Source organism: Amblyomma americanum, chromosome 9, assembly GCF_052857255.1.
Source record: "Amblyomma americanum isolate KBUSLIRL-KWMA chromosome 9, ASM5285725v1, whole genome shotgun sequence".
In the NCBI taxonomy this organism is placed as follows: domain Eukaryota; kingdom Metazoa; phylum Arthropoda; class Arachnida; order Ixodida; family Ixodidae; genus Amblyomma; species Amblyomma americanum.
In genome coordinates this window covers 143729964-143741997 of record NC_135505.1, presented here as the reverse complement: position 1 = coordinate 143741997, position 12034 = coordinate 143729964, and the positions used below count along the sequence as shown (strand labels likewise).

The following is a 12034-nucleotide window of genomic DNA, read 5'->3' as shown; positions in this document are numbered from 1 at the left end:
TCAAAGCGTTTTTGTTCACTCATTAATTCTACTTCTCCTGACGCTTGTACTTTGTATTATATGTTCTGCATTGTTGGTGTTATGTTGAACTGTACATCGTCGGTACAAGTGGTTGCTATGAATTAGTGAAAAGGAGTAGCCGGAGCCGCTATTCAGCACCATGCTCTCCTTTATTGTACATGTAGATAAAAAAAATGGGAGTAAGCTGGTCTCTGGCACACTCGAAAGGGAGTTCACTAAAAGACAGCATACTCTCTTTTTACTCCGCTATAGGCGTATTTGTGTTTAGAGTGTAGCGAATTCAGCAGTGTGCAGTGCATACAGTCTGCCTACTATCGATGACGATTGAAACGAGAATAAGAAGCGCGTGGCATTTGTTAACCAGGCTGTATCACTGTGAAGCAAATTCTTTGGCAAGATAGAAAAATATACACAACAGATACACGCGAGTGACACAACTAACTGACTTTGCTCAATTCTAGTTTACACAGAGCTGAAAAAATTTCCCCGCACACTTTAACTCAGAACGAGATGTGCTATGCCTGACGCAACTCAATCGCATTGTCGGGTTTCGTTTATTGTTCCTAAGGGCCATATTACTAAGGGTACTGTATCAAAAGCAATAATTCAGCTTAGTTAATTTGTGAAAGAAAAAAAAATCATTACCTAGGTGCAGACTGTGCAATTTTTGTAACCGGCGACCTTGCAGAAAGCTCCTCTGAAAAGGTTCTTCTGTTATCAGCGAGTGTTTTTTCCCAACCCATCTTTAGTGTACAAGACAGAGATCATTCACAATCCTAGCCTTGAACCAAGCGTCGTTTATCATTGACATCCTTATTGAGTTCATTGTAATTCAACGTAAGGAACACATCCGCTGCGATAAAGTGGCGTTAGTCTGACACGAATAAAATCGGAACACCTTCCAAATCGCGCGTGGCACAATAACTACGGGCCCGTTGCGCCAGGAGATCCTATATAATCAGAATATGAGCGACACGCAGATAGTCCGATTAAAGCCAAGGTAAAGAAAGAACGGAAAAGAAAACGAGGCTGTACAGAGAAATAGATGAAAGATGTTCTCGCTGCGAAGCAACACATGCATTCACTCAAGCGCCGAATCATCCCTTAATATTTACTTCTACTAAGAAAAAAAAAACGAAGGAAAGAAAGAAAGAAGGAAAGGAAGAAAGAAAGACAGAAAGAAGGAAAGAAAGAAGGAAAGAAAGGAATAAAGAAAGTAAGGAAGAAAGGAAAGAAGAAGGAAAGAAATCAAGAAAGAAATCAAGAAATATAGATTGAAAGAAAGAAAGAAAGAAAGAAAGAAAGAAAGAAAAGCTGCCGGGAACAGTTCTATATATAGCTGCGAGCAAAATACGCCCTGATTAATGGCTTTTCACGTAAGATAAATAGAAAGCCGTCAGGTCCATGTTGCCCCGAAAATATATCGTCATTGCTTCTGGCCCATAGGTCCTCCGGAGACTCAATACACCCCCCGGAAGATAGAAATAAAGAGAAGGGATAAAACATGCTCCACGTCCGGGACAGGCGCGTCAGCTGATCTGAACTGCCAGCGCTGCAAGCGGTACGATCGGTCGCTACAGGGTGTATCAGGCGCGTGCAACGAGCCAGCCTGCATGCCCGGCCGGCCGGCCTACAGGTCGCGGCCGGGAACGGAGCAACGGCGGCAGCCGAGCTGTTAGCCTAGTTCTCGACGGCACGAACGCGAAACACGCGGGGCAGAACGAGGGAAAGAAAGAAAAGAAAGGAAAAACAGGTAAAGAAAAGATGAAGAGATAGAAAGAAAGCGTTTTCCGTTGGTCGCCGAAGACCATTAGGTCCCGACCGGCTTCCGTGTCCAAACGCGTACCATTTGCGAGAGCGATAGCAAGGGATAGAACGAAGAAAGAAAGCAAGCAAAAGAGAAACGCAGGACAGATGACAAAGACAAAGAAGGAACGAACGAAGGAAACAAAGATGGATGAACACGATATAACAAAAACGAGACAAACCAAGCAGATGGAAAAAAAAGAAATAAAGAAACAGAATGGAGAAAAAGAATGAAGAGGCTCAACGAAAAGGGTGAAATAAAATAAGGAACAGATGATGACGTCGGAGAAGGAGGTACGGACAGAAAATAAGGAAGAGGCGCAGCCAACCAAACAGGCACGAGCATTGTTTCCTTGTAGGAAGACACCAGCTTGCTTCCCCCCCCCCCCCCCCCCCCCCCCCCCCCGTGTGAGAGCAATGCGTTCTCGGCGCGATCGCTGCCAGCTTCTTCAGAGCCGCCCCGCCGTCTGCGCGGCTAGATCAAACTTTCCTGCTCCTTGAACAAACAAAAGAGAAAGCGGGTTAATGTAGGCGGCACGTGCAGACTAAAGAAAGAAAGAAAGAAGCAAAAAGAAGGAAGGGTAGGCTTGAGTGAGCATGCCTGGGAATGCCGTGCCCGCCGCGGCTACATTATACACACACACGCCGTTCGCAGCGCCCGTGTCTGCAAGCGTTGCAACGGTCTATACGCTCAGGCCTTAGCGGAGGGTCCGCCGAGCGGCGGCAGCATCAGCAACGATTCTGCGCCGCTGCCTTCAGCGATCCAAGGCAGCTGCGAGGCTCGGTCTAAATGTGCGCGGTTTGAGAGAGGGGCTACAGGGATCGCTTTTTTTTATTATTACTCTTTTTGTCGTCTCCCGTTCGTTCCTGTCTGAAGATTTCGAGGACGTGTCGAAACCTCGCCACGTTGCCAAACTGCGTGTTCTGCGCAGCTAGGCCTTTAGAAGGGCACTACATCATACGTTACTACTTCTCTTGAGGTTAAAGTACCCGGGGAACGTCGCCTGTTTCAGTGTACGCAGAAGTGAAAAATGTTGGCTGGCTTAGGTGCAGCTTAGGAACAGACGTGACTCAAGCTGTCTTTTTTTTCTCAGTGAACTTCAGTTTGCCTGTTGTCAAAGCGGAGAAAAAAGTTACTTCGTGACATAAATAATATGAAAAAAATACTGTTCAAATGAATACACAGCGCTTAGTGTCCTTATAGCGCGCGAAGCGACGACGATTAGACTGAGGCAACATGACTAAACGAACTATTTTATGCAGACGGTAGCCAAAGTTGTCAGCAGCAGATTCCCGCTCCTTCGATATGCCGACATGAATTGTTTTAGCTTACACTGGTTGAGACCCTTAAACTATTTTTGTTTAGTCCCTGAAGTTTTGCGTTTGATTTTTTCTTTTATGCTAAATAAACAAACTTCCAAACTTTCAAAGTGGGAATTTTGTGCGGAACGATATTAGAAGGAACGTGAGAAAGTTGCGCTTAGCGGTCCGACAAACGCTCTTTTCTCTAAAAACAACAGAAAAAAGATGAAATAAAAGATATTACAATGAAAAAGACACAAAGCGAACCATTGTCAGAAGATGTAAAGCCAGTTTGAAACTATGAGATTACTCAACAGCGCAATCAGAGTAATTTAGGCACGAGGCATTCACTAGCATGGATTGTACATCCAGTTTATGCAGCGTATGCCAAATAATGCGTATACAACGCGCGCTTTTTGAGCAGACATTACCGGCGGCTAGGACCGGTCGTTTGGTAACGGAAATGAATACGTCGTGATATTGACAATATTACATCCAAAATACTCGAGTGAAAGCGGTCTCCGCTGGCCAAAAATACTTTTAAATTCGTTTTAAGACATTTGGCCTTAGTGACCAAGTCGGAAACGTTGACACTGTCTCTTGCCTTATTAGTTAATCTTTGCTTATTTTTATTTTTTCCTCTTTTTGTGAACAAGACAGTGAGACAGAGCTTACGCCCCAAAAGACAGTGGCACTTGTATTTTTGCCAAATAAAGTACAGTTGAACACCGTTATAACAAAGCTGAAGAGTCCCGGCGATTACTTCGTTATAGCCGTAGCTTCGTTATAGCCCGTGTTAACCGAGCTTCCAAGGGGAATCGTCATTTCTTCGATATATCCGTTATTTCGTTATAAACCGTTTCGCTATTACGAGGTTCGACTGTAGAAACACATTGCGATAATTGTTTTTTTTTTTTCCCTTGCAGCCTAAACGCGAGCGGCGCGATAGCTAATGCACAGCGGTCGCAGAAATTCTCACCTGTTGAACCAATCGTCCGTGTACCTCGGATAAGGGAAGGGGTCGTTGCTACTGAAGTCGTAACTGGCCTTGGCATTCTGCGAAAACAGGAAACACGAAGCGACACAGTTAGCGCCAAACCGCTCCCTCAGGTCAGCGAGGGCATCATCGACAGCGTCGTTGACGAAAGAAGATCGCGTTTCTGAATAATGCACGTGCGTCAGACACGCGTCCACTGACCACGCACTCTGCCCCCGCGTCGAGACGACACGAAACCCGTCCGAACTTCACTCGAATGCCTCACACGTGACCGCCAGCGACAGCGATGTGTCGTCGGTTGGGATCAATGGCAGGAATATGACCTCAAGGTGATTCACCCCCTCGCTATGGAACTGGGCGAGCATTCCGCGTTTATACAAGGCATAGGTTAGACGGATGATCAGTTGACTTCGCTGGAGACTGGTATCGGAAGCTTGGACTGCGTTTCAGTTTCTGGTGGCGCCTTCTTTCTTCTAGGCAAACAGAGACGTCGTTGCGGAGGTCGTTATTGATTTCTTTTTCTTTAGCGCCGAAGGTAACGGTCGTACAAAAGGTCAACTAACGGCCTCGCAGACATGAGGTCCGGTTTCATGACCCTGTAGGACTGACTGGCAATCCCTACATCGAAATATTTGATGACAAATATCAAACGTTTAAACACTATTCAGATCAAACAACAAAAGGCATCCTTGGCATCTTATGTGTATTGTATTTCAGATCTCGTATACTCACACAACAGTTATTTATACAGTGACAACACTAAGAATAAGGGAGAACAAAGTTCGAGAGAGATGACGGGAATCACAAATATAAAATGCGATATAAATTTAGTGAGTTACACAAGAAATAATAATCATTAACTTTTAGCGAAGCATGAGCGTGTGTTCTTGTGCCCCATTTTCGCGTGAATACCGTAACTGCGATCTTATAACTTATCTGGTGTGTAACTACCTAAATGCTTGTTAACCTGTAACCTTTTAGAGCAAATATAACCATGATTTGGTTGCGACTAGCATTTACTGTAAAGAGCCGCTTAATTCTGATGTCGATGTATTTAATGCCGTTTGTGAATGGAAAGTGCTGTCGCTATATTCGTGACGTGCCTGCGTAAGTCAAGATGCTAGGAGCACTGAAACTGTTTGCCTTGCAGTCTATTTCATGCGAAAAAAACAACAAGGCTGGATCGCCACAATCAAAGCAATAAAATTAGCAGTTAACACTAGTTATAACAATATCTATGTATATGGCAAAGGGTTTAAACAATCAAATTAACAAACGTGTTCGGCTATTTGATCCAGATTCTGAAATGAGGCATGAAACCACTGGAAAAATAGTAACCACTACAAAATGACAGACGAGATTTAGTAGCCGTGACATGTTTGACGCATTAGCGCTGATGCATTTCCAGGAAGTTGTTTCTATCATAACGATGTTTCCTTGACAGACATCGTTAGACCTTATGAAGACCTCATTCCCATTACACTGTTTTACGTCCTATTTCGTCCTTTCTTATTACCGAACTTTATTTGGACACTCGTCTCGATGATAAGGTCATCAGCGTTCAGGATGGTAAAAATAGACTCACGCCCTGTTTCACGTGCTTGTAGGCGGCGTGGTTTGACAGGCTAATTTGCCTGCTTAGAATGCAGATGGGTAATCCCCATTGTTTTCTTCAAGGCCCCGCAAGACTCGCTACTTTTTGTGTGCAATTTTCAAAATAATACATGCATTGCACTCTTTTACTTTCTTTATTATGGCAGCTTATTTTGACCGTCAACTCTAGAAAAAAAAAATGCACCCTTAGATAGCGAAAATAAAACTCCGTTTATTTTTGTTGCATAAGCTCTGTTCTACATGTTTCTGATTCATGTGGGTAGAGGGGCGGAGCTTGCCTGAATAACCTAGTTTTCTTTACTTTTTTTCGCACGCTCCGGCAGCATTTACCGGGCCCTACAAACATGCAAAGCCAGAAAAAAACACACCCGCGCGTTTTGTCTTCCATTCTTAATTATCTTTCTTTTTGCGCGAGATGCAAAGAACGATCGCCCCGCCCATCCATTCATCGGGCGCTCAATAATAACCGCGGCGGACGACCACACACCGCCCGCAAGCGCAATCAGTTCGAGCTGGCCGCATCATTATTATGCTCGGCTATTAATCCCGGAGCCCAAATCATGCGTCCACAATTAGCCTAAGTGGTTCCCATCCCGGCCTTCCACTTTTCCCGACGAAAGCCCAGAAATCCGCCGCGCGCGCCACCTATCTAACGACCCCTCTCTCTTTGTATGCCTTCCCCTCTCACGGGGACCCTGCAACAGTAGCCGGTGTTCGCAGCACTCTCGTCTACGCTTTCAGGGCGTGGCTTACCGCGCAGTTTCTACTTGCCCGACCAGTTTCTAGGCCTAATACTGCATGCATGTTTTCTCTCGGGTTTTTTTTTCCTTGTTGACGTCACGCGCCGTGTGCCTCATCCGAAAGCGGATTTGTGCGGGCCCGTTAATCACAGCAGTCGCGAGACAGGACAGAGACAGTCGGCTGCGCGAATAATGGGGCGAGAACGGCGGCCACACAAGCCATCCGCCGTGTAGCACCCGCACAGCGCTCACCGTGCCTAATTGCCCTGTGAGCGTTTCGCGGGGCCCGAATGTTCCCTCTGTTAACTGTCCCTCTTACGGGCTATTCCCGCAGTACTTGCTTCGAAGGGAGACGGCAAACGCAGCGGCGAAAACATTAGAGGACTGTTCAGTAGTGTACTTGAAAATTGGTTTTTGAGGAAAGGAAATGGCGCAGTAATTGTCTCGCGTATGTCGGCGGACACCCGAACCGCGCCGTAACGGAAGGGATAAAAGGGGGAGTGAAAGAAGAAAGGAAGAAAGAGGTGCCGTATAGTGGTCTGTTTTATTGGTCGCTAGTTCCCTCAGGCGGTTCTCGTGTTTGCCTGCAAGCGCTCACACGTTTTCAACGCCTTGTTTTCTGTCAAATGTCGGGGTGTTTGTTCTCAGGCCCGTACTATATGAGCTTGATTTCACTGAAAGCTTCGCTGTAAGTCTCTTCGTCCGCTTGGTTTACTGACAGCTTTCCTCACCGAATTAGTGCTCCCGATGGGCTGGGATTTGTACAGGGACCAGGCTGATAAGGCTTCGAAAACTGAATTCGCAGGGTTGCACAGACGCAGGGCTTAGCTACTTTCTTATCGCGTTCAGTTTGTGAGAATTGTGGCACATCACAGCCCCGCCGCGGTGGCTCAGTGGTTAGGGCGCTCGACTACTGATCCGGAGTTCCCGGGTTCGAACCCGACCGCGGCGGCTGCGTTTTGATGGAGGAAAAACGCTAAGGCGCCCGTGTGCTGTGCGATGTCAGTGCACGTTAAAGATCCCCAGGTGGTCGAAATTATTCCGGAGCCCTCCACTACGGCACCTATTCTTCCTTTCTTCTTTCACTCCCTCCTATATCCCTTCCCTTACGGCGCGGTTCAGGTGTCCAAAGATATATGAGACAGATACTGCGCCATTTCCTTTCCCCAAAAAAACCAATTATTATTATTATTATTATTCATCACACCGAAGTCAATTAAGCAGCATTGGGCTCGGTCAGTACTTGGGAGGGAGACCACCTGAGTGGCACATCTATCTGTTTTTACGCTCTTACTCTCGTCTCCTGTCTCAAACAAATTACGGCGCCGAACAGCAGTTATTTACGAAATGACTAAGGCTAAAATCATACAGCACTAGCTAGGATTCAACTGGTTCACATCGAAAAAGAAAACGGTTCTTGATATCCAGTTTTATTCAATGGTTTTCGATATTAAATCGTAGGATGGGCTTGCGCCGCAACACAGTGTGTGTATGCGCCTGTGTGCAGGCACCCAGCGACCTATGGACGCATCTTCTGCTATGCGTTTTAAAGCTTACCAAGTGCTCTGATCAGTAAGTGGCTTATAGAAGCTTTTCAGTTTCGTTTTGCGAGAACATTGACAGCACATACTATTTAACCCAATATAAAGATTGCTATAAAGCCTTCGCGATGCAGTACTTCACTGTAACGCGTTCGAAAATGCTGACTTTTAGTTACTTTTAGCTTTGAGCTGAATTGAAGGGCTGATATCTCAGTTGCATAGCAACATCGAAACAATCACAGATCTGCTTTTATCACTGTTCGTCAAAACCACTACAGACCTTTGCTGGGGGAAGTCAAGGAAATGGCGGAAAGCCTTGGGATGCACAGTTCCTCCGTAAAAATTTAGACCCCCGTGCAGAGGTACAGCTATCCGAGATAAACAACAGACATCGAATAATGCGGATTCGTTTCAACATTCAAGGTGTTTTTGTTCTCTCATTATTGTTACTCTTACTGACGCTTGTGCTTTGTTTTATATGTTGTGTACTGTTTGCGTTATGTTATGTTGAACTGTACATCGTTGGTCCGAATGGTTGCTATGAATTAGTTAAAAAGAATAGCCGGAGCCACTATGCAGCACCAACCTCTCCTTTACTGTTCATGTAAATAAAAAAAAAGTTCTTTGTGCTGGTTTCCTTTTGGCGTCAATCTGTCCTTAAAGGAATGCAGCTCCAGCTGCCAGCACTGCTTGTAATGTCCGTAAATGAAAATGTAGAACATTGTGGAACATGGCCATTAACCGAACTCAGAAGGATGTTCACCTGCGATAACGGTCTGCGATGGTCGGCACCTTCGCAATCGTGTTGCCAGTTAAATTAAACTCTGTCCTGTGAACCAAAGTAAACTCCACGAATGAACTCGACAGTTTCCACAATGTAAGGGACTTGCCCCATTACGGTGCAAAAAACAGGCCAACAAACAAATATCGACATGGCTCAGCGCGTCGTGTCCGTGTAGACAGAGTGGGAGCGCAACCATTACTATTACACTGACGCAATCGACGCAAAGAATAATATAAGTACATAGACAATATGAACACGCAGGCAAATAAATGGAAATGGCGCTGCGTAGTCAATGGAGGACTTTATAAGTAATGAGCTGCGACTACTGGGCGCAAGTCAATTACTAAGGCTCGCGAATACGGCTCCAGACTATAACCGAAACCGACCGTAGGGTTTCCTAATACAGGCGTGCTTTTAGTGGGACAGATTGTTGTGCTCTTAATGATGCACGCAATCACGACCAATGAAGCAGGCATAGCGGGAGAGAAACAAGCATATAAACAATACAATAAACTCTTCGTCGTCGCCAGCCAAACGCAAGCCGCTGGCGACGAAAGACCGAAGGCGTTCACCTCACTCCCTCAGCCTACCCCCGACTCGCGCACTTCGCTGGCGTCACAGAAAGCTCATTTGTCTTCGCGCCGCCGGCCGAGCTTCTGCCGATGCCGCGTCTTTTGTGAGCGCTGCGTTAGCGCTTGTCGCCATTAATTAACGAGCCAGTGCTGCGATTGCCCCATGGGAGGGGCGAGGCAGCAGCCAAGGGAGATAACAAGAAAGAGAGAGAGCGAATGGGCGGCACTCACGTAATTGTCCCGAAGGTCCGGGTGCATATAGTCAACCCCTGGTGGTGAAGTGAAGAAAAAGGGGCAAGTAGTGAGGGCACAAATAAAAAAAGGGATATAGGGACAGAGATGTCAAAGAAGGGACAGGTAGGGAGAGGACAAAACCAGTATCGGGAGACAAAGGTGTGGACATCGGCAATACAGGTAAATGTGGATAGGGAAGGCAAGGGAAGGAGTAGGAGGGTCGGGATAAAAGTGGTGCGGCAGGCCAAGAGATGCAGAAACCGAATCGCGAGACATGGAGATAAAAGGAATGCACGTAGGGATAGGGAGGTCATGGAAACGAGATAGGGAGACACGAAGCGGTAGGTAGGGAAAAGCAGGTGAAGGACCGTAGGAGGAAAGGATGAAAGCGAACGGGAGAGGAAAAATGGCAGAGGGCACATAGGTTAGACATAAAAGGCAAGTTTGGAGTATATAAAGGTCGGAACGAGAGACAAGAAAAGGGAATAGGAGGCATAGGTGAGTGGAGTTAGAAAGGGTACAAAAGGGACGAGTCGTAATGAAAACAGGCAGCACAAAGGGAAAGAGTATAAACGGGATAGTCGGGACAGAAGATAAACGAAAGAGCAAGAAGGGAATAAACAAAAATGAAATGGGGAGACAAGGAGACCGGTGCAAACATGTGGAAGAGAAAAATAGGGAGGAAAGAGAGAGAGAGAAACCTTTGTTAGGAGACACAAAGAGCCAACGTTCCCAGAGGGAAGGACATGCCCTTTCCCCACCTTCCCGTGCATCAGCTCGAGGCCATTGTTTTAGGCTCGTAAAAGGGATTGGCTTCCCGCCCCGACGAAAGAGCCCAGGGGGCCACGCTCCCTCGCAAACAGGCTTACGACAACATCCTCATCGAGGGCGGACCACTCCCCCCCCCCCCCCCCTTTTCCCTAAACCTCTTCAGTGAGTTTGCGCTTCACTGCTGATGGTGCGTATCTTTGTTCCTGGAGCTGCGCCTCCGGTTGCCATCCACGCCGGCAATGCCGGGAAGACAAGGCGCTTAGCTAATTGGTCCCGTGCCCGGCTCTGTACATAACGCTGCGTACGGGATTAGCAAATGCATGCGCAGCGTTCTTCCCCAGTATGGTTAGGGAGAGCCACATGAACGCGCTAAGCGGCCATTGAAGTAAAGAGCTAGAACCTTTAACCCGTTCTTTTTTCTTTTTCTTTCCATTCGCTAAACTACTTTTCACTTTACCAAGCAAAACTTGATCATATTCTGCAGTCTTTTATTAAAGATGCCGCACTTGAGGAAAATCGTACAGTAATTATAATGAAGCATTTTTTCGCAGTCGTTAGCATTTTAACCGGATTAGCTTTCTCACACTGAACTAACCCAAAGTTCTAGGAAAATAGACAGCCTAGACTAACACCCAATATGAATTTTAAAGATAACACTTAAGGATTTAGGCTACACCTTTAGCACGCTAGAAAAAGCGTTTGTTTTGTGCAGAACATCCTGCAACTTCCCCAATATCTAATTTTGGAAGCACATTTATGGCTTACCAACTTAGAAGTCTTGAATGCATCACAGGTATAATTTTCTAATAAAGGCAGTGTGCTTGTTTCATTTTTTTCTAATTTTATGACAAGTGATGAAAATGTGTACAGCCTGAAAAATGCAGGCCGACGCAGAAACAGGCCACAGCAAGACATACGCACAAACACTGCTCTGAGAAACAATAATGAATTTCAATCTACCGAAGTGCGGGAAGGTCAAGGATAAGAAAAAAGAATATGCACCCAGGAATTATCGTGGAAGGGTTGAACCTGAAACTATAGCAAAGAACTCACCATCGTCCATAATGGCTGTAGTAACATTCTTGCCCGTGAATCCCTGAGCCCAGGCGGCTTCTACGTTCAGATCCAACCGCGGTTTTCCGCCGTTCTGGCCAACGTTTTTCTGCGGGAAGAGACCAGGAATGAAGTCACCAAGCACATCGCATTGAATAAGGCAGCATCACCAACTGCTAGATGGCGCTGAACTAGCGCTTTCACTAGAGATCGCGTTAACAAGGTGGTTCTGAAAGAGGGTAAAGTGAAAAAAAAAAAGGTATAGAGATTCAAGGCCTATTCTTTCCTCTACTATGTACAAAATATTATTTCCCGGATCTCTTTTTGCTGAAGCTTTGATTCCTATTACTATAGCTTGAAAGACATAACTTCACCAGAGTTAGTTTATGGGGGTTTAACGTCCCAAAGCGACTCAGGCTATGAGAGACGCCGCAGTGAAGGGCTCCAGAAATTTCGACCACCTGAGGTTCTTTAACGTGCACTGACATCGCACAGTACACGGGCCTCTAGAATTTCGCCTTCATCGAAATTCAACCGCCGCGGCCGGGATCGAACCAGCGTCTTTCGGGTCAGCAGCCGAGCGCAATAACCACTCAGCC

General features: G+C 46.2%; 1 protein-coding gene across 2 annotated transcripts in view; it reads right to left on the bottom strand.

The window, feature by feature from the left end:
• amon (prohormone processing protease amontillado) overlaps positions 1 to 12034 on the bottom strand; it is a 227840-nt gene that overhangs the window by 19256 nt on the left and 196550 nt on the right. For both annotated transcript variants that reach the window (XM_077637874.1, XM_077637873.1), the window contains exons 4-6: positions 11436 to 11544; positions 9609 to 9646; positions 4109 to 4185 (exon numbers count right to left, since the gene is read on the bottom strand). In XM_077637874.1, coding sequence (XP_077494000.1) covers positions 4109 to 4185; positions 9609 to 9646; positions 11436 to 11544 — 224 coding nt within the window. The remainder of the gene's footprint in view (positions 1 to 4108; positions 4186 to 9608; positions 9647 to 11435; positions 11545 to 12034) is intronic.